This window comes from Euphorbia lathyris, chromosome 9, assembly GCF_963576675.1.
Source record: "Euphorbia lathyris chromosome 9, ddEupLath1.1, whole genome shotgun sequence".
NCBI lineage: Eukaryota > Viridiplantae > Streptophyta > Magnoliopsida > Malpighiales > Euphorbiaceae > Euphorbia > Euphorbia lathyris.
The window spans coordinates 36,904,436-36,921,988 of record NC_088918.1 but is presented as its reverse complement, the minus strand read 5'-3'; the positions used below and the strand labels follow the sequence as shown (position 1 = coordinate 36,921,988).

Sequence of the window (17,553 nt, the reverse complement as noted above, 5' to 3'; positions counted from 1 at the left end):
TTTGTATATTTCATGTTTTGTGCTTTTTCAAGTGTTTACTTTTTTTTTTTGCATTTTTGTGTTTTTCGCATTTGTTCACCTTTTCATGTTTTTTGCTAGTTTTTTTTTTCATATTCTCGTGTTTTGTAACGTTTTCATGTTATTCATGTTTTTCGTGTTTCATATTTTTTGTATTTTACATTTTTAATGTTTTTATTTATTTATTTTCAAACACTGGAAAATTGAGAAAATATTTTCCTGCAGAATATTTTCTCCGAAACAAACAGAGCGTAAAAGAAACCATAAAAGAATTTGACCGTTAAATAACTTTAAACCAGACTATTAGAATTTTCAAGATAAAATTATGAGATACATATCAAATTTAACCCTATCGTTGAAGTGAAGTGTAGATTTACCCTAACATATAAAATTGTGTAAATTTAACCCTAACGTTTCCAAATAAGATCAATTTTAACCGTGCACCGTCGAAAATTTGAAAAGAATGGTTTGACTGTTTTTTAACTATCACATTAGACATTCCAAATAAATTTATCGATAAATTAAAGTAATTTCGTACATTTTCTTGTAACTATATTAATAATATGGTAAATAGTTTGGATATTTTGTTAAAAAAATTGTGATTAACTTATATATAACAGATTTAAGTTTTAGCATTTTAACAGAATTTTGTAATTTTTATTAGTAATACACCGTATTTTAGACAAAATTGATATTTGAAATATCTAAAGTGACATTTAAAATTTTCAATAACATACTTTAAAATTAATATTGCTCGTTTTTAAGGTTAAATATATGCATTTTTATATGTTAAAACTAAATATACATATTTTTTTTAAATGTTAAAATTAAATTTTCTCCTTATTTCTAAAATTAAGAGTAAATTCGGGCTTAAAAAAAACATCCGAAATAAAAGTGAAGTGCTTGGTTTTACTGTTTGGGTAAATATGGGGAGTGTCCTTCCCTTTCCTGATCCGCAGGTAGCAGGCAGGCCGCTCTCCCCTTATCCGTTTATATTATCTCAATACCAACAATTACCACTCCTTCCCTTTCCCTCTCTCTTTCTCTTCCTGAATTTTGAAGGTCTTTCCGTTTCTTCCCTTCCATGGATTTTGGAGATTGAACACTCAATTGAATGAAATACAAACAGTTTACTAGTTATATTATTAGTAGCAGAATAACTGGAGATGTCTTGTCTACTTCCACAGTTTAAGTGCCAACCAGACTCTTTCTCTATCCATTTCAGAACTCACCTACTTCACTCTTCAACTCTTCCCCAATCTCGTGAGTTTTCCATCATTTCTTCGATAGTGCCTCCGTTCTTTGGTTTTTCTTTTCTTTTCTGCTTTTTGGGTTCATATGCAATGGAAAAATGCCTTCTTTTTAGCCGAAGTTCTGTTGGCTATGTTTGGGCAAATATTGCTTCACTTTCAATCTAAAATGCCATAATTCAAGCATAATTTGAATGGGTTTGTGTGATTTTACATCTGCAATGCCATGTCCAATCGTGTTCCTCTCAGTAGTAGCATAGTTGTGTGTGTCTATTTCTTGGCTGAAACTCAACTAGAAATGCTCAATGCATTTCAACTGAAGTGTGTCCTTTTGTTTTTATGTATTTAAGAAAACATTTGATTCTAATTTGTGTCATAGATAGCTCTATCATTCTCCATTGCTGTCAGCAAAACTGCATAAATGAAATATTGTCACCCTCAACAAGTTCTAATGATGGTGTATAGCCTGTTCAATTTTAGAATTTAGGCTAGCGGAGATAGTTATACATTAATGAGTTCAATCAACTTTACTGAACCCTAACTAAGGTTATTTCAACTTCTTCAAAGGATCTTTCCTATTCTCAAAGAGCTGCAATTTGTAGTCATTTCTTTATGGTTTAGTTGTAGGTTCATACAGACTTGAAATTAAGTAGAAGTATATGAATGAGTACAGTTATCTCTCTATAAGGCCTGAGCTAGTTCTTTTTTTTTCTTCATTTGAGAGGTACACTAGCTCTGAAATCTACCCTGGCCATAGTTGCTTTAGTAGCAGCAGATAGAGTAATACCTTACTACACTTCTTTTGTTGAATCACCATTATCATACCCCTTCGGAAGCAACGGAGCAACTTATTGTTAATTTTCTCTTTTGGCGATATCTGCTCCTTGCATATAGGCTACGTCATTATGGCTACTCCTCTCTACAGTTGGGAAACCTGTATTACTGACCAATTGCTGTGAGCCCGTGACTGACTTTTGCTAGGCCGTTAAGAATGGTATAAAAATTGGAACTTGAAATGAACCCTTGAAGTTTTTCCGTTGGTTATACAGTTAGTGGACTTCGGTTTACACATATACAGTAAGAAAACGGAAGGAAACAACAACATGGAGCACTATGAATCCTATCCTCCTATATAATATAACTCACCAGACAAGTGCAGAGAGGATCTTGAGATATATCTATATCTTATATGTTCTGGAGAACTAAAAACCTTAGTGTTAATTTCTAGCCTAACTTTTTGATACTTATATCTGTACTCTGATGGTATGAGTTCAATAAAGAATACTGCAGTTGATACGAAAGCACTTTGTTGCCTCCACATCTGTTATAATAATTTGATTGCGAATATATTTATGTGAAAGACGCTGGAGGAATTTTCATCCTGTTTAATGGCATGACATGTTCACTGAGGACATAGTCAATGAATACATTCCATTTACTTCTGAGCTTTATTGTTCATGCTGTTTTAGAATTAGTTATATGTATAATGAGCATGATATTTACTGTGATTGCTTTCTTGACATCAGAAGCAAAGAGTAGAGATCCCGTCTATTTTCGTGCACAATGCATTTTGTCCACTACTTCGCCATCAACATCAACTACAGTTCTTGATCTGGAGAGGTTGAGATTACCCTCTTTTGAAGCTCATTCAGATTCAGTCACTGCAAAGAGTCCATGGACTTATGTTGGGGCAATTGATCCTCCCAAAGAGGTGAGCATTGTTCCCTCTGATATAGTGTAAAGACCTTAAGACGAGAACAAATAAAAATAACAGAATAAATAAAATCCAAATATATGTGCATGTTTTAGAATAGTAATATTTTAGAATTCATTAGCACTTTTAGTTCGGTATCAATTTCATCCAATTGAGAGAAAATAGCCCAAGTGTTCAACAAATACACAAAATTTGATCACATACTTAATTTTAGTGAATTCTAACATTAATATTAATTTTGGAAATTTTGTTCACATTTTTATATGCCATTGTTTTAAAATATAACAATTGATCCAATAAGTGCCATCAGTTTGAATTTACAAGTACTAATTCATAGTTTTTTTTTATAATAAAAAAGAAACCTAAGACTGAGTAAGCAGGTCTTCTTTTCCAGGTCATTAGGCTATTTTTCTGTTTATCTTGAATGAGATGGCTAACGTTGGCACCAACTTGAAAGTATCAATTGCTAAACTTAAAATAATTGATCAAAAACTGTAAAAATATGCAATTCTTTGGATGTTTGGTTCATTCAATCTAATGTAAACAAGTCCTTGATCTTGTAGATAAGAAGGGTGACCTTTCTTGATACTGATTCATTATTTGCTCATCAATAAAATGATCAAGAATAGTTTTCTGTTTTGTTGGGTGACTATGATGGGCAATTGTCTTATGAAATGAATTTATCCTTTTTAGTTAATTTTGTTAATTTTTCCTTTTTTTTGACAACCATGTCAAAATTTCGTTTTCGTTAAATCAACCGTCGTACCTTGATATATGTACTCAAACTTAGATCTTTGTTGTCACAATGATATCATCTGTTTCTTCTCATTCTTTATTGCTAACTGAGTGAATTGATGCATTTTATTTATTATAATTTATAGATTTGCTATCAGATTCAAATTTCCATCACTTTTTATCTTTTCTTTTTAACACTCTTAATCTCCCTTTTCTGTTTATCCTGGACAAAATCTTCTAACTTACTTTGGAACTATAGCTTATTCTAATTTTTTGCCGTGAAAATTGTATTTCTCACTAAATTCATTAATGATGTGTTTGATAAGGTTGCTATAATATTGTTCTTGGCTTTATCACAGGCAACATTTGGCTCGACTTTAGCAACAGAAACACTTATTACAAGTGACGAGGCTGTTATTACTGCAGCTGCTGCTGAAGCAGTAGCTCTTGCTAGAGCTGCTGTCAAGGTTGCAAAGGATGCAGCTCTTTTGGTTAAAAATATCCCTTCTTTTGAAGCAGATAATACAGTTTCATCCAGAGGTACCATATCGTCTGGCTGGCTTCAGTTCACAGAGACAGAACGAGCCACTATCATAGGAGACTCGGTGACTGCTGAAACTGAACTAAGAGAAGAACAGTCCATGGGAAATTCCATCAAAGAATCAGATTACTTGGAGCCAACTCATGAAGAGCTTGAACTTCTGCAGAAGCAACTTTCTGAAGGCATAGCTGTGAGATCAAGCCGACAACCTGAAAGAAAAGCTAAACGAGTAAGAGCAGCTGAAAGGGTTGCTTCTAATGTCGTCTCTGTGAAGTCCAGTTCTACCAGCAAGAAAAAACGTGCTTCTTTACAGGAAGTGGATTACTCTGATCCATTGCGTTATTTGAGAGCAACAACAAGCACTTCTAGACTTCTTACTGGCACTGAAGAACTGCAATTGTCTCAAGGAATACAGGTATCTTTTACAAACTTAATATTATCCTGTTAGGGTAGATTCCAAATGGGCAGTTCAAAATTTAGGGATTTTAAACCCTTCTCCAGACTTTTCTTTTACCCTTTTTTATGGCTGATGTAGATGGCATCTGCTAAAAGAATTGGTTTAGCTTTTTAGCTTCAGTTGTTTAAACCCCATGTTGTACCAAACTTTAAATCACTGATATCAGCCAAAGGTTAAAAGAATATACATTGAGGGTAAGTAACAGATGCTAGATGCGTGCAAGAACTTTACTGTAATGCATCTTTAGATACTTAATTTAGGAAACTCAGTTTTGTTGCATGTCTATACATCTGGAGTAGATACCAGAGATGGAGAAGCAAGAAAAAGAGTTGGCTTTTTTTCTTTTCAAAATAAAGTTGACTTGTTATTCGTACCAATCAGTATTCCACTCCATTTTCTCAGATTATAAAAATCTCTTTTTTTCGTGATGTAATTCAGGACCTATTAAAACTTGAAGGACTGCATGCGGAGCTTGTAGAGCGCTGTGGAAGTGAGCCTACCTTTATACAGTGGGCTGCTGCTGCAGGAATTGATCAGAGAACTTTAAGGAAGCGCTTGAACTATGGCAGATTATGCAAAGACAAAATGATAAAATCTAACATACGACTTGTAATTTCAATTGCTAAAAATTATCAAGGAGCTGGAATGAATCTCCAAGATCTTGTCCAGGCATGTTCTTATAGCACAATTTGAGGTTTTCATTTTCCAAGAAAGATGAATTTATTAAGAAACGAGTCCTGATACTTTTGTTATCTGAAATGTTCGTTTGAATCACAGGAAGGATGTCGTGGACTTGTAAGAGGTTCAGAGAAGTTTGATGCTTCAAAAGGTTTCAAATTCTCAACTTATGCTCATTGGTGGATTAAACAGGCAGTACGGAAGTCTCTCTCTGATCAATCTCGGACAATTCGCTTACCGGTTAGCTTTCTTCATTATCTTGTTGTTTCTTTCCTAAATCCCTTGTATAAAGTTACATATGGTGAAACTTTTGCATTCATTGTTTCGGATGTGCAGTTTCATATGGTTGAGGCAACTTATAGAGTGAAGGAAGCTAGAAAGCAATTATATAGCGAAAATGGAAAACATCCTAATGACGAAGAAGTTGCGGAGGCAGCTGGACTTTCAATGAAGAGGCTCAATGCTGTGTTACTAACTCCAAAAGCTCCGAGATCTCTTGATCAGAAGATCGGGCTTAATATGGATCTTAAACCTTCGGTCTGTCCATCTTATGCTTTCAGTATTACCTTAATAGCTATTTGAAATGAAATTGATAGTACTGGTTAGTGCTTACCAGTTGCTGCATTTGATTTTCCAGGAGATAATTGCAGACCCTGATGCGGAAACAGCGGAAGATCTGCTAATGAAGCAATTTATGAAAAAAGATCTGGAGAAAGTGCTGGACAGTCTGAGTCCAAGAGAGAATCAAGTGATAAGATGGAGATTTGGATTGGAAGATGGAAGGATGAAAACGTTACAAGAGATTGGAGAGATAATTGGAGTAAGCAGGGAAAGAGTTCGACAAATAGAATCGAGTGCATTTCGAAAACTGAAGAACAAGAAGAGGACCAAACAATTGAAGCAGTACTTGATTTCATAATCATCTGAATATGAGATTGCCAATGCCCAATGCCAGTCCAGCTAGCTTGCCTGACGCTTCTTTGTATTTTATTTTTCATTTTTTGTTTCTCCAGCAACTGCTACTGTAATCTTATTCAGAATTTTAGAGAATAGTTGTGCATATAAACAAAATTTTTGAACTGAGCAATCAAAGCCAAAGCCAAAGGCAAAGTATTTCTGGGAGGAGGTTTTTGTGTCTAGTAGTTACTTTTGGTAAATTAGAAGAAATATTGAAGGATGTTTATTGTATCTCATGACCAAATTGTTCTACACGTAAAATAATAAAAATGATTACTTTTTTTCAAAGATTTAATAAGTATCTTAAGATTTATACTATGTATCAAAACTATTGTTTAAAACCAATTAAATTTAATATGGACGCGGCAATTTTTGCTTCGGAAGGGAGATGCGGCTTGGGTGCAGTGGTAAGAGATGAATTCGGTTTATTTTTATTTAGTAGCAAGTGCCTAATAAATGGCATAAAGGAACCAAAAATTGTCGAAGCTTTAGCGGTACGCACATGTCTATGTTGGCTTGCTAGTCAAAATTTTACCCATGTTGAGTTTGAGTCGGATGCTAAGGTAGTTGTGGATGCGGTTCTCTCTAGCCGACAGGATTACACGGAATTTGGCTTGATCATACAGGATTGCAGGGACATTTTTAATGCTCAACCGGGTTTTAGTTTAGCGTATGTTTCTCGTTTAGCGAATAGGGCCGCTCATTTGATAGCTAAGCGGACCTGTTCCAATGCTAGCGATTGCTTATTTTCTGTTTTGCCTATTTGGTTGTCAAACACTATTATTGAGGATGCAAGTCCCCTTCTCTAATATATTGATTCTTTTGGTAAAAAAAAAAAAAACCAATTAAATTTAAATTTGTGAATTAAATAATTTTAGATCTTTTCAAAATGTAGTCTTTCACAACTAGTTGATAGAGTTTTTGAATGATTGTTAACGTCTCTAACGGTCCTAGACAATAATGAGTTGGTACTACCTGTTTGGCCTAGATTTGATCTGATCAAACTGTGTTATTGTTTGTTCAGCTTTATGTGTTCTACGTGTTATTTTTCGAGTGCCAGAACTTTTGAGTTGGAACATTTATATGATCTTCAGTCACTACTCTGTTAGAACTTTTGAGCCCATAAAATGTTATTGAAATATATAAACATGTTAGTGATCAACTACACTTAGTAAGTTATAATAGAATACAAATATTAGTGATATCTTGTGTAAATTTCTAGATGAGAAGGATCTCAAATCTACTCAATCAAACAGATGGAATTCTGCATCAACCGGAGTCAGCAGTCCGCTCTCAGAATCAACCTCGTATGCAATCGTCTTCACGAGCATTCTCTTATCCATTCTTCTCCTAACCTCTTCTTTATCAACTGCTTATAAAATTGGCCCCTGTAATCAAACTTCCATCCACGAGTTGGAGAGTGAATGTCTGTAAAACAAAACACTAGTGATTCTCTGTAATACATTGGAGAGTTCAAACTAAATATGATATGTACGGAAAAATATTATAACATCACTAACCCTTAAAAAGTTTATCTTCCCTTCTAAGTTCGAGTCTACATCTGCCTGTAAAAGAAATGCAAACATAAATAAAGTTAGAACAGATCAAACCACGATACTTCTTGAGAATTCACAGAGACAGAAATCGAGGAGACCCTGACAGTTGTAGCAAATGTTTTTCTGAAAGAAAAAACTTACCCCTGGTCTAGAACTTGTTTACAGTACAATGCTGAAAATGTTAATAGTTAAACATAAATGTGTTTAGTTCATTGTAAACTATAACCTTTTTTCATAATGGATAACCACAATGATGAATCTAATGTCTCATGATCACAGACAATTTTGTCACTAAAAATCGATTTGTCCTCGATGATTAACGGACAATTTTGTATCACAAGTGCTATTAAAAGACATGTAAGTTGGACTATATTCTCCAACAAATGCATTTCGGAACCTTCAATCATGGGCCATAATTTTGCTAAAGTTAAAGTACAGGGACACAAATCTACCAAAATTGAATTAGAGGGATCTAAATTACAAGCTGTGACAAGTATAGGGGCCAAATATATATTTCAGTTTGAGATTTTAAGGGCTTATTTGTAAAGAAAAAAATAAATTTGAGCAGACCATCTTTAGTACTTGGCCAAATGTCCAACTAAGTATTTCAATATAACTTCATGATCCAAAATTTTATGCTAAAATTTCATTAATATATGGGATTTTCAGAATCCAAAACTCTAAACCGAGGCTCTAATATATGTTAAATAATCATTCAATCTAAATTGAACAGACAAAAACCCAAAGAAGCAGCCAAACCAAGCCCCAAAACATAGCCAAGTCCACATCCAACAGAAATTTTCAGAATCATTAGAAATTTCTTCATTCTAAGACCCAACCCTTGCCCCTACATACCTAAATCCATATCTCCCCATTTCAATGCAACTCATTTACTCCAAATTTAGATGCTCAACTAAATTATTGTGCAATCTCAAGAAGGAAACAAAAGAGAAAATAAAAATGGCTTACCTAAAACAGATGAGTCGAAGGACAGCAGGAATCGAAGGTGAGGCACCACTGACTGAGTGACCAGAACGGCCTCGTCGTCACGGACTGAGTGACTGGAACGAGATCGACAAGGTTGCTAGCTAAAGGGGCCGATGAGGGAGTAAGTCGACATTGAGAGAGTAGTAAATCCATTTGTTGAGAGAGAGCAGATGATATGTTGAGAGAGAGAGAGAGAGAGAGATAAAGAGTAATTGAATGTTAGGGTAATTTTTCTCTTTATTTTTTGTTAACTTTATGGAGGGAAATAAAATAACTCTTCCCTCCAAGCCAACTTTTTCCAGCAAAAAAAAAAAAAAAAAAACAAAATTTTCCATATTTATACCAACACTTTAAAATTAGTGTTACAATATATGAGTTAAGAAAATTTAATATGTCTACTCCAACACTTTATACCAAGTGTTGGAATAGATAAAATTTAATCATATCTCTAGCAACACTTTAGAGGCAACACATGTATTTTGTGTTGTAATAGACCATTTATGGTGTAGCTTCCAACAAAAAAACTTAAGTAAACTTAGTATTAGTCCTTAACTAGGGTAGAAAAAAAAGATATTCATCACCCCGTAAAGAGGATGAAAATGTTCATTCATATGTATAATAAGGAGAAATATTGCAGATGAAACTAAGATCAACAATTGATTTTGGAGGATATGGTGGGAGTCAGTTTCCCTAGGCTGATCCCGGGTTGAGTTTTTTTGTGTTTTTGTTTTTCCATCTATTGAGAATAAAATGAGAGAAAACCGACTAAGGTGGTTTGGCCATGTGAGACGTAGAGCGCTTGATGCGCCGGTTAGGAGAACCGAAGAGTGGCAAAGGGATGTAGTGGTGAGGGGTAGGGGAAGACCTAAGCAAACTTGGAGGAGGGTGATCGAGAGTGATATGAGTTTATTGGGAATTGAGGAAAATATGGTAGTGGATAGGACGGAGTGGAGGGAGCGAATCTGTGTCGCTGACACGACTTGATTTTCACGATTTTATATGATAGTTCATGTTAGCCGACCCCGAATCATTTCGGGACTAAGGCTTTGTTGTTGTTGTTGTTGTTGTTTGTTTTTCCTTTCCTTTCCTACCAAAAAAAAAAAAAAATACCATTTTGAAAAAAGAGGAGGCATTGTAAGCCAAAAAAAAAAAAGAGTGACCTTCAAAGATTATACCATGATTGAGCCACAACCTCCAACTTCCAAAACCTGCATTTCTATCAAATATTATTATGTACAGTAAAATGGGCGGTCTTGGTTGAGTACCTTATACAGGATAAATATTTCCTAGCAAGGCTCTTTACATTGTGAGGTTAACTCAATCATCAATCAATTTGTGGTGTGTATTTCTTTCAATTCCATCTCTTGGAATTTTTAATTCCTTTAGATTTTTGTTTTGCAGCCTGGAATGCCTTCATTTTTTGTTTCTTCCTAGCTTCCTTCTCAGCCTGTACACCAACAACAACAAATGTAAGCATGCCATCCTCCTCTAATATTATTATTACTCTAATCCATAACTGCTTACCTTTGACAACTTTGATTTTGCCTTTGTTTTTGGTGCTTTTTCCTCAAGCTCTGCCTCCCTCTCAAGCGCTCTCTCTCTCGCATCCAGGTTTTTCTCCAGATAGTACTGTCAAACAAGATATTTCGAGTTACAAACCTGAGTGAGATAGGAAATTCCAGACAAGAACAAATACCAAGGACATGCTTACATTGTAATCGCCTGCATAATCCTGTAGTTGGCCATCTTGGACTTCAATTACTCTGTTAACTATTTGCTTTATGAAGTACCGATCATGCGAGACTGCGATAACTGTGCCTTCATATTCTGATATGGCTTCCTGATATACAAATCAGACATAGTTTGGCCACCTGATTGGAGATAAACAAAAACTAACAACAAACAGTACCAACCTCAAGCATCTCTTTTGAAGGTATATCCAAATGATTGGTTGGTTCATCCAGTACGAGCAAAGTTGAAGGTTTCACCATGAACTTGCAAAATGCCAGGCGTGCCTAAATAAACACAACTTTGAAAGTCAACTACATATCAAAAAGGAAAAATAACTTCTGCTTGAAAAAAAAAGGATGGTTGTAAGTAACTTCAACAAAACAGGATGACTATAAGTAACTTAATCTAGTAGAATCATCAGCTCTAGAAACTGTATTACTTTTGGATACTCACGCAACCCTACAGCTTCCATGGCGAAGGATAACAATGGTAGATAAGGATTCAAGATATTGATCTAGATACAAACTGAAGGCAACATGTTCCTAATTACTCTTATTTTCCAGAAAACAATGGACTAACAATCATCATTTCGCCACTCCTTAAGCTTCAAAAAACAGTGTACTCTGCTTTTATAATCTTGGAAGCAACATACAGGAACAACTATAAGAAAACTTCAATAAATGGTTCCAAAAGAAAGGGACAATTCGTGAAATAACTAGAATTTCTAAAAGAATAAGCCAACACGAGATACAGAATTTAAGATTATATCAGAGAGCACCAATGAGTTTTACCTTTTCACCACCGCTCAAAAGGGACACCTTTCTATCAAGCATATCAGCTTTGAAATTGCAGCGCCCAAGGAGTCCCTTTATATCATCAATTCTCCAGTCCTCTGCAACTTCTTCTACTGTTTGAAGCACTGTTTTATCCAGATCAAGTGCCTCAGCCTTCAAGAGCCATAGATCATACTTAGTTAGAATAGCAATTACATGTAAAAGAAGCAAAACGAACCAAAAGAGAGAATGACAGGAGAACAAGTTTAAATTAGACGACATTTAATTGATAAAAGTAGCATACCTGGTTTTGCTCAAAATAGTTGGGTAATACATTATGCTCCCCAAGTACAATTTCACCTGCACTTGGCTTCTCTAATCCCATGATAAGTTTCAGTAAAGTACTCTTTCCACATCCATTTGGGCCAATAATGGCGATCTTCTCACCTTTTTCTATTGTAACATTTGACTTATTAAACAGCACCTGCCACATAAAGCATTAAATGAGTAGAAAATCATTAGTAAGAAAGCAGATAACTCAACAATAAGCAGCCTCTCCTGTGATGTACAGTACCTTATCTTCATAACTGAATTCCAAATTCTTAATCATTGCAACAGTTCTTCCACTTCTTCCCCTCTCTGGAAACCTGATCTTCATTTGTTTTCTTTGAAATGGTTTCTCTATTTGATCCTCTTCCAAAAGTTTCTCCAGTTTCTGTTATTAGCAACATTTCAAAAAGAAAAAAAAAAAGGTTTAGTAATCAATTGAAGCGAAAAATAAGGAGAAGATGCCAAACCATGGCTGCAACATAAAATTTCAATTGATAAAGTTACAAAATTCATACTTCTGTAAATGATTTAACTTAGACAAAGATAACAATAACAGCTCATTGCAAAGATCTTCAGACAAACAGAAGTATTTCCCTCAAAAAAATTGACCCTACATCCATACTTTAGAAAGCTAATGCTAGTAGATGTCAAAGGAGATGGATTCAGCCTCAATAAATCAATAAATCCCACATTCACATCCACTACTATACTCTGGACTTGTCGTTAATTTCCTGAAAATTGTGATTTTAGAAGGCAATATGGCATTAATTAAGCTTTACAAGGGTCAGAAAGGGACCAATTCCCGAAGACATCAACAGTATTGACGTAAAACCAAAATATATACTATTTCATACATCTATTATTCTATTAAACCTAACCACATTTTTCCTCGTTTCAGAGCGTCCATTAATTAAGCCAAAAAAGTGTAGAACGCGTCCCAGAAACATCAATTATCAGACTGACCTTTCAGAACACTAGCTCAATAAATAACATTATATGTTCAATGATATCCAAGGAAAAATGTTTTTGGCTCTAGAAAAAATTGAAGCTAATTGTTCTACACTTCTAGTTGACTAACGGTACCTTCTCAGCTGAAGAAGCACGGCCAGAATTCGCTCCTGCACCCAACCTACTTATTAAGTCCTTGGCTTGCTCCATTTCCTTTTGTTGTTTCTCCCAGGCAGTATACTGGGCTTCAATCCATGCTGCCTTAGACAGAAGGAACTGAGAATAATTTCCCTGGTACGTCCTAGCTACACCCATTTCAGTCTCCACAATTTTTGTGCATAGTTGATCAAGAAAGGCCCTGTCGTGGGATATGATCACCATTGGCACATCTTGCTTCTGGAGATAACCTTCAAGCCACTCAATTGTGTCAAGATCAAGGTGATTTGTAGGTTCATCTAGAAGCAACAAATCTGGATCCTGTAAGTGAACAATCAAATAATGGAGTCAACAACTAGTATGAAACCTTGTAATGTATGCCAGTGATTAAACCTTCAATGTATACTTTGTTTATCATTCGAAATCTCAGCATATGTTATCTCAAACAAGATAATTGTAAAATGAGAGAGAAGTGAAAACTCATTTTTTCATTCTTAATTTGTGCTCAATGAATGAGTTAACTTTATCATTTTCCAAAATGAATTGCTAATAGTAGTTGAGAATGAATATCAATAATCATAACAGTTAATAATTCAATTGTATTCAATATTTGAGAAGGCTATACACTATACCTGTAGCAAAATCTTCCCAAGTGACATTCTCATCTGCCATCCACCACTAAATGAAGCCACCAACCTATCCGAATCCTCAGGGGAAAACCCTAGCTCCGGCATCAACTTACTGATCTTTGCATCAACCATATTCAAGTCCACAGCTTGTGCTCTTCTCTGCAACAAGTCAAATTCGTCTAATAATCTACCCATGAGGTCCAAGTCCTCCACAGACCCCTCTATCGCCTTCTGCACCCTCTCTAACCTTCCTGCAATCTCCATTTCTTCTTCAAATGCACTCATGAACTCCTCTTTAACAGTCCTACTCAAGGAAACCTCAAATTCTTGACTCAAAAACGAAATTTTCATATTGGATTTTGCTTTAATTACATTTCCAGAATCGGGTTCTTCCTGTCCAGTGATAATTCTCAACTGAGTCGTTTTCCCCGCCCCATTAACACCTACAAGCCCTACTTTCTCACCTTTTTTCACCTCCCAAGTGACATCCTTCAGAACAGTTACACCTTTATAGCTCTTAGTTATGTTTTCAAGTTTAATACCTGATGTAATACCAGAAGCCCCAGTAAATTGCTTTTTAGCGCCTCTTCTATCTAAATCATCAGTGGAATTACTGGAAAACAAGGACTCGATATCAGTATCAGGCTCAGCGACGGTGGCAGTAGATAGCCGGGCAGCGATTGTCGTACTTCTTCTCCGAGAAGTAAAGTTGAGGGAATTGGGATTATTTAGAATGGGTTTAGTGAGTATTGAAGATGAATTTTGTTTAAAACGGGATGGAAGAGTTGATGGGCTGGTGCCAAAGACGGAGGAACCGGTAAGAAAAGGAGAATGGAGGTCTAGGCGGTGGAACTTAGTGGATAAATCCATGGAAACAGCGAAAGCTCAGAGGAAGTCTCTGAGCCCGCTCACAAAGACAATTGGTGAAGGAGGAGGAGGAGCTTTTTCTTCTTCAATTTTGCCACTGTCCTGATTTTATATGTCTTTTCAAAATAACAATATCTGTAATCTGAACCATTCAATTATTTTAACCGGTTAATATTTCTGCAGGTAAGATCTTCAACTATTTGTCTCTTTCTTGCGAAACAATCCATTTTCTTCTATTTCGGCCATATTTTCTTCGCTACATGGTGTATTCTGCAGGATTATTTCCTATTATGATTTTTTTTTTTTTTTTATTCTAGGTCTACTCTTGAGTGTTTAATTGATGTTATGCTTGTTTCTCGGTTAGAAAAGGTTAATTAAAGAGAAATTATTTAGCTAATCTTTGTTTGGAAATGATTTTAAATGTAGGTAAAGGTTAAACGTGGTGGTTAAATGAAAGTTAAAAAAAAAATCTTGAAATAACATCAATTTTAGTTTCTAAGAGCATTTCAGATAGGGTAACATAGCTTTCTAAATTGTTAAATTTTGCTAGTCATTTAGAAAGTAACCACTCCAACAAGGTGATATGTGTCACGCGGGTAACTCTGTGTCGAGCCAAAGCCCCGTGTGGCGCCTCGACTTCCCCAAGTCTTGGCTAGCCAACTCCTACCGAAGGGTCCCGTCAATGCCTCTGTCGGTATTCCGTCCCGGAAGGGTCTCCCTGTGAGGTAGCCTCGCCCTATAATGGGCACGCACCATGGGTACTCGTCGGCCCCATAATGTCCAAACTGACTTATCTATATGCGATGTTTACCTATTATAATTCTATGCTGATCTGTCATACTTAAACTGAACATTGAACAAAGTAAAAATCTTGTGAACATAAGAAAAATACAAGTAAAATATACTCAGCACATATAAATCTGATACCCATAAAATAACTCTGATACCTATGTGCCACACTGAGTAATAACTAAATGTTCCAAGTATTGACCATCTTCTGAAAACTGACCTAGGCTCATCTAAATTAGATCTTGGAAGGTCCAGAATTAAACTAAGTCAGTATAGGCATGTCTTATTTTTACTCGATTAAATCTTAGAAGGTTTAGAGTTAATTTAAATCAACAGATGCAACCCTTACGGGGGAGTAACTTCAGAAGAATAAAAGGAATTTCAACCATGGGGAATCTCAATACTGAGTTCCATAATTAAATACTTTTGCCAACATCAAAATGGGGGAGTTTGTTGAAACACCTTTCCACATGATTTTGATTTGACAAAATTATTTAAGTTAATCCATGATTAGGGGGCAATTAAATTTAAGTGCTTTGGTTTAATTGTACTAATGTGTTTGTTCAATGTTGAGTATAATTTTAAGTGAACAGAAATAAAAAGTACGACAGAATGAAGTCAGCATGAGGCACAGAAGCTGAGTAAAACACGACTCAACATGTTAGAAGAAAAGTCATCTTCAGAACAAAACGCTTGAAGATGAAGCTGACCAAAGAAGCTGAGTAGAACACAACTCAACGTAATAAAAGAAAAGTCTTCTTCAGAACAAATGCTTGAAGACGAAGCTGACCGAAGAAGCTGAGTAGAAATTGACTCAGCCTCGCCAGAGACAAAGATCTAAGGCAACGTCAATGAAGTCAAGCTGAGTGTTCATCAGGACAGCGCGAATGATCCGTTTGCAAAAAGACAAGATCCGACAACTGTCTGCACCAATACAGAAGCTTTGGAATTACGCACGGAGACAGTTTCGAGATGCATGGGTCAACTGGCCGTTAGCTAAAAGACGAAACTGGCGCTAGAAGACGAACCTGGCGGAAGAAGACAAGCCTGACGCCTGCTAATTTCAGACGACATGATTGGCCTGCAAAATCTGTATGCTGACCAGTGAATGACGCAAGGAGCCGTTTGAATTCAATGGATACTTCCAGATTCAAATGATTACCGCTTCAGGAATTCACTGTAAAAGGACAAGTGTTTCACTTGGATCCCAAGCCGAAATACAAAAAGAAAAAGAGCATACATACAAAGCACATTCAAACAAGAAAAAGATCTTACACCAAATTTCTATCTCTGTGTAAAAGCTAGATTGAATTTGTATTCATCTAAAGTGTTCTTCATCTAGAAAGAACAAGTTTGTATCAATTGTAAAAATTGAGTGAGTGGTGCTGAGTACTCGGTTTTAGTACTCAGTGGTAGAGAAAATCTGAGTGTTTGGTTATAGCGCTCAGTAGGAGTTAAGTAGACGAATAGAGGAAGGTACTCTTGCATATTCAACTGCCTTGTAAACGGTTTGTGCTCTACCTTTAAAGAGCTCAGTATTGGATTGAAAAAGCCCGGAAGGATTCTGGGGACTGGACGTAGGCGGTGAGGCCGAACCAGGATAAATTTGTTGAGTAATTTCTAACTCTCTCTCAATATATATATGTATGTGTTGCTTGTTTAAATTACTCAGGATATAAAGTGTATAAGCTGACACTGAGTAATCAAAGTGCTGAGTTGGAAGCTGACCTAAGTGTTATTTCCCAACTCGCAAGTAAAACTGTTCTAGTCAGCATCTGACTAAAACTGTCTTACATCTCTCTCGGCCGTGCTGACCAAAACTAAGTTAAGTAATTTAAAGAATTGATTAAGTCAGCATAATTAAGCGAAAAAGTTACATTAGTTCCTAACCCCCCCTTGGAACTAATTACACGGGACCAACACGTATGCCCGACTCTCCTAGTCTCTAGCAGACTAGGGTGGATCACTTAAGCCAGTACCGACTACTGACCTAGGGGGTGGCGGAGATCCAACGCCAGGGTAGTCCCTGTCCCCTATAGTGTTCCTTATACCAACTCGGGTCCTGCCGTCCCCGTACGTTGATATGATCCATACGCCACTCAGCTTGCCAATGTTTAGGGTTGAGTTTGCCTATGGCCAAACTCCCCCCTTACACTCTCCCCTACTCACAGGATCAACGTCCCATTGATCGGGGTTCGCCTCCTCTTGAGAGAGATTCGCTTCTTTCTGAACGCTATCGCGGTTCCACCAAGCTGTCGTCATTCTTGATTCAAACTGATCTCCGCTTGCACTCATCTCTACTTGAGCTTTCACATTGTTCGCTTGTTATTATAGATGGTTTCAACTTCGACCATCACTTTGCTATTTCTGTAGCTTGCAACTTGAACATCTTCGACTGAAGATCTTTTCTTGCGCTGCAATTATAAACTTTATTCCT

General features: G+C 36.1%; 2 protein-coding genes across 4 annotated transcripts; one reads left to right on the top strand and one right to left on the bottom strand.

Moving 5' to 3' along the window:
- Nucleotides 1–985: 985 nt before the first annotated feature.
- LOC136206279 (RNA polymerase sigma factor sigB) lies at nucleotides 986–6,515 on the top strand. Its single transcript, XM_065997275.1, has 7 exons — nucleotides 986–1,281; nucleotides 2,795–2,979; nucleotides 4,077–4,673; nucleotides 5,154–5,384; nucleotides 5,493–5,633; nucleotides 5,730–5,930; nucleotides 6,031–6,515. The coding sequence occupies exons 1-7, from the start codon at nucleotides 1,185–1,187 to the stop codon at nucleotides 6,310–6,312; spliced, it is 1,734 nt and encodes a 577-aa protein (XP_065853347.1). The 5' UTR covers nucleotides 986–1,184; the 3' UTR covers nucleotides 6,313–6,515.
- Nucleotides 6,516–7,480: 965 nt separating this feature from the next.
- LOC136205660 (ABC transporter F family member 5-like) lies at nucleotides 7,481–14,479 on the bottom strand. 3 transcript variants are annotated; one of them, XM_065996350.1, is made up of 12 exons: nucleotides 13,464–14,479; nucleotides 12,811–13,152; nucleotides 11,972–12,112; nucleotides 11,702–11,881; nucleotides 11,416–11,571; nucleotides 10,807–10,908; nucleotides 10,605–10,733; nucleotides 10,418–10,522; nucleotides 10,069–10,340; nucleotides 8,876–9,980; nucleotides 7,871–7,915; nucleotides 7,481–7,778 (listed from the first exon to the last, which is right to left on the bottom strand). In XM_065996350.1, exons 1-9 carry the CDS (start codon nucleotides 14,328–14,330, stop codon nucleotides 10,245–10,247), a joined length of 2,118 nt encoding a protein of 705 aa, XP_065852422.1. In that variant the 5' UTR covers nucleotides 14,331–14,479; the 3' UTR covers nucleotides 7,481–7,778; nucleotides 7,871–7,915; nucleotides 8,876–9,980; nucleotides 10,069–10,244. The 3 variants fall into 3 exon arrangements, with proteins under 3 accessions (XP_065852422.1, XP_065852423.1, XP_065852424.1); XM_065996351.1 differs by having other exon boundaries at nucleotides 10,159–10,340; XM_065996352.1 differs by having other exon boundaries at nucleotides 8,876–8,994; nucleotides 10,159–10,340.
- Between the last annotated feature and the right edge of the window lie 3,074 nt (nucleotides 14,480–17,553).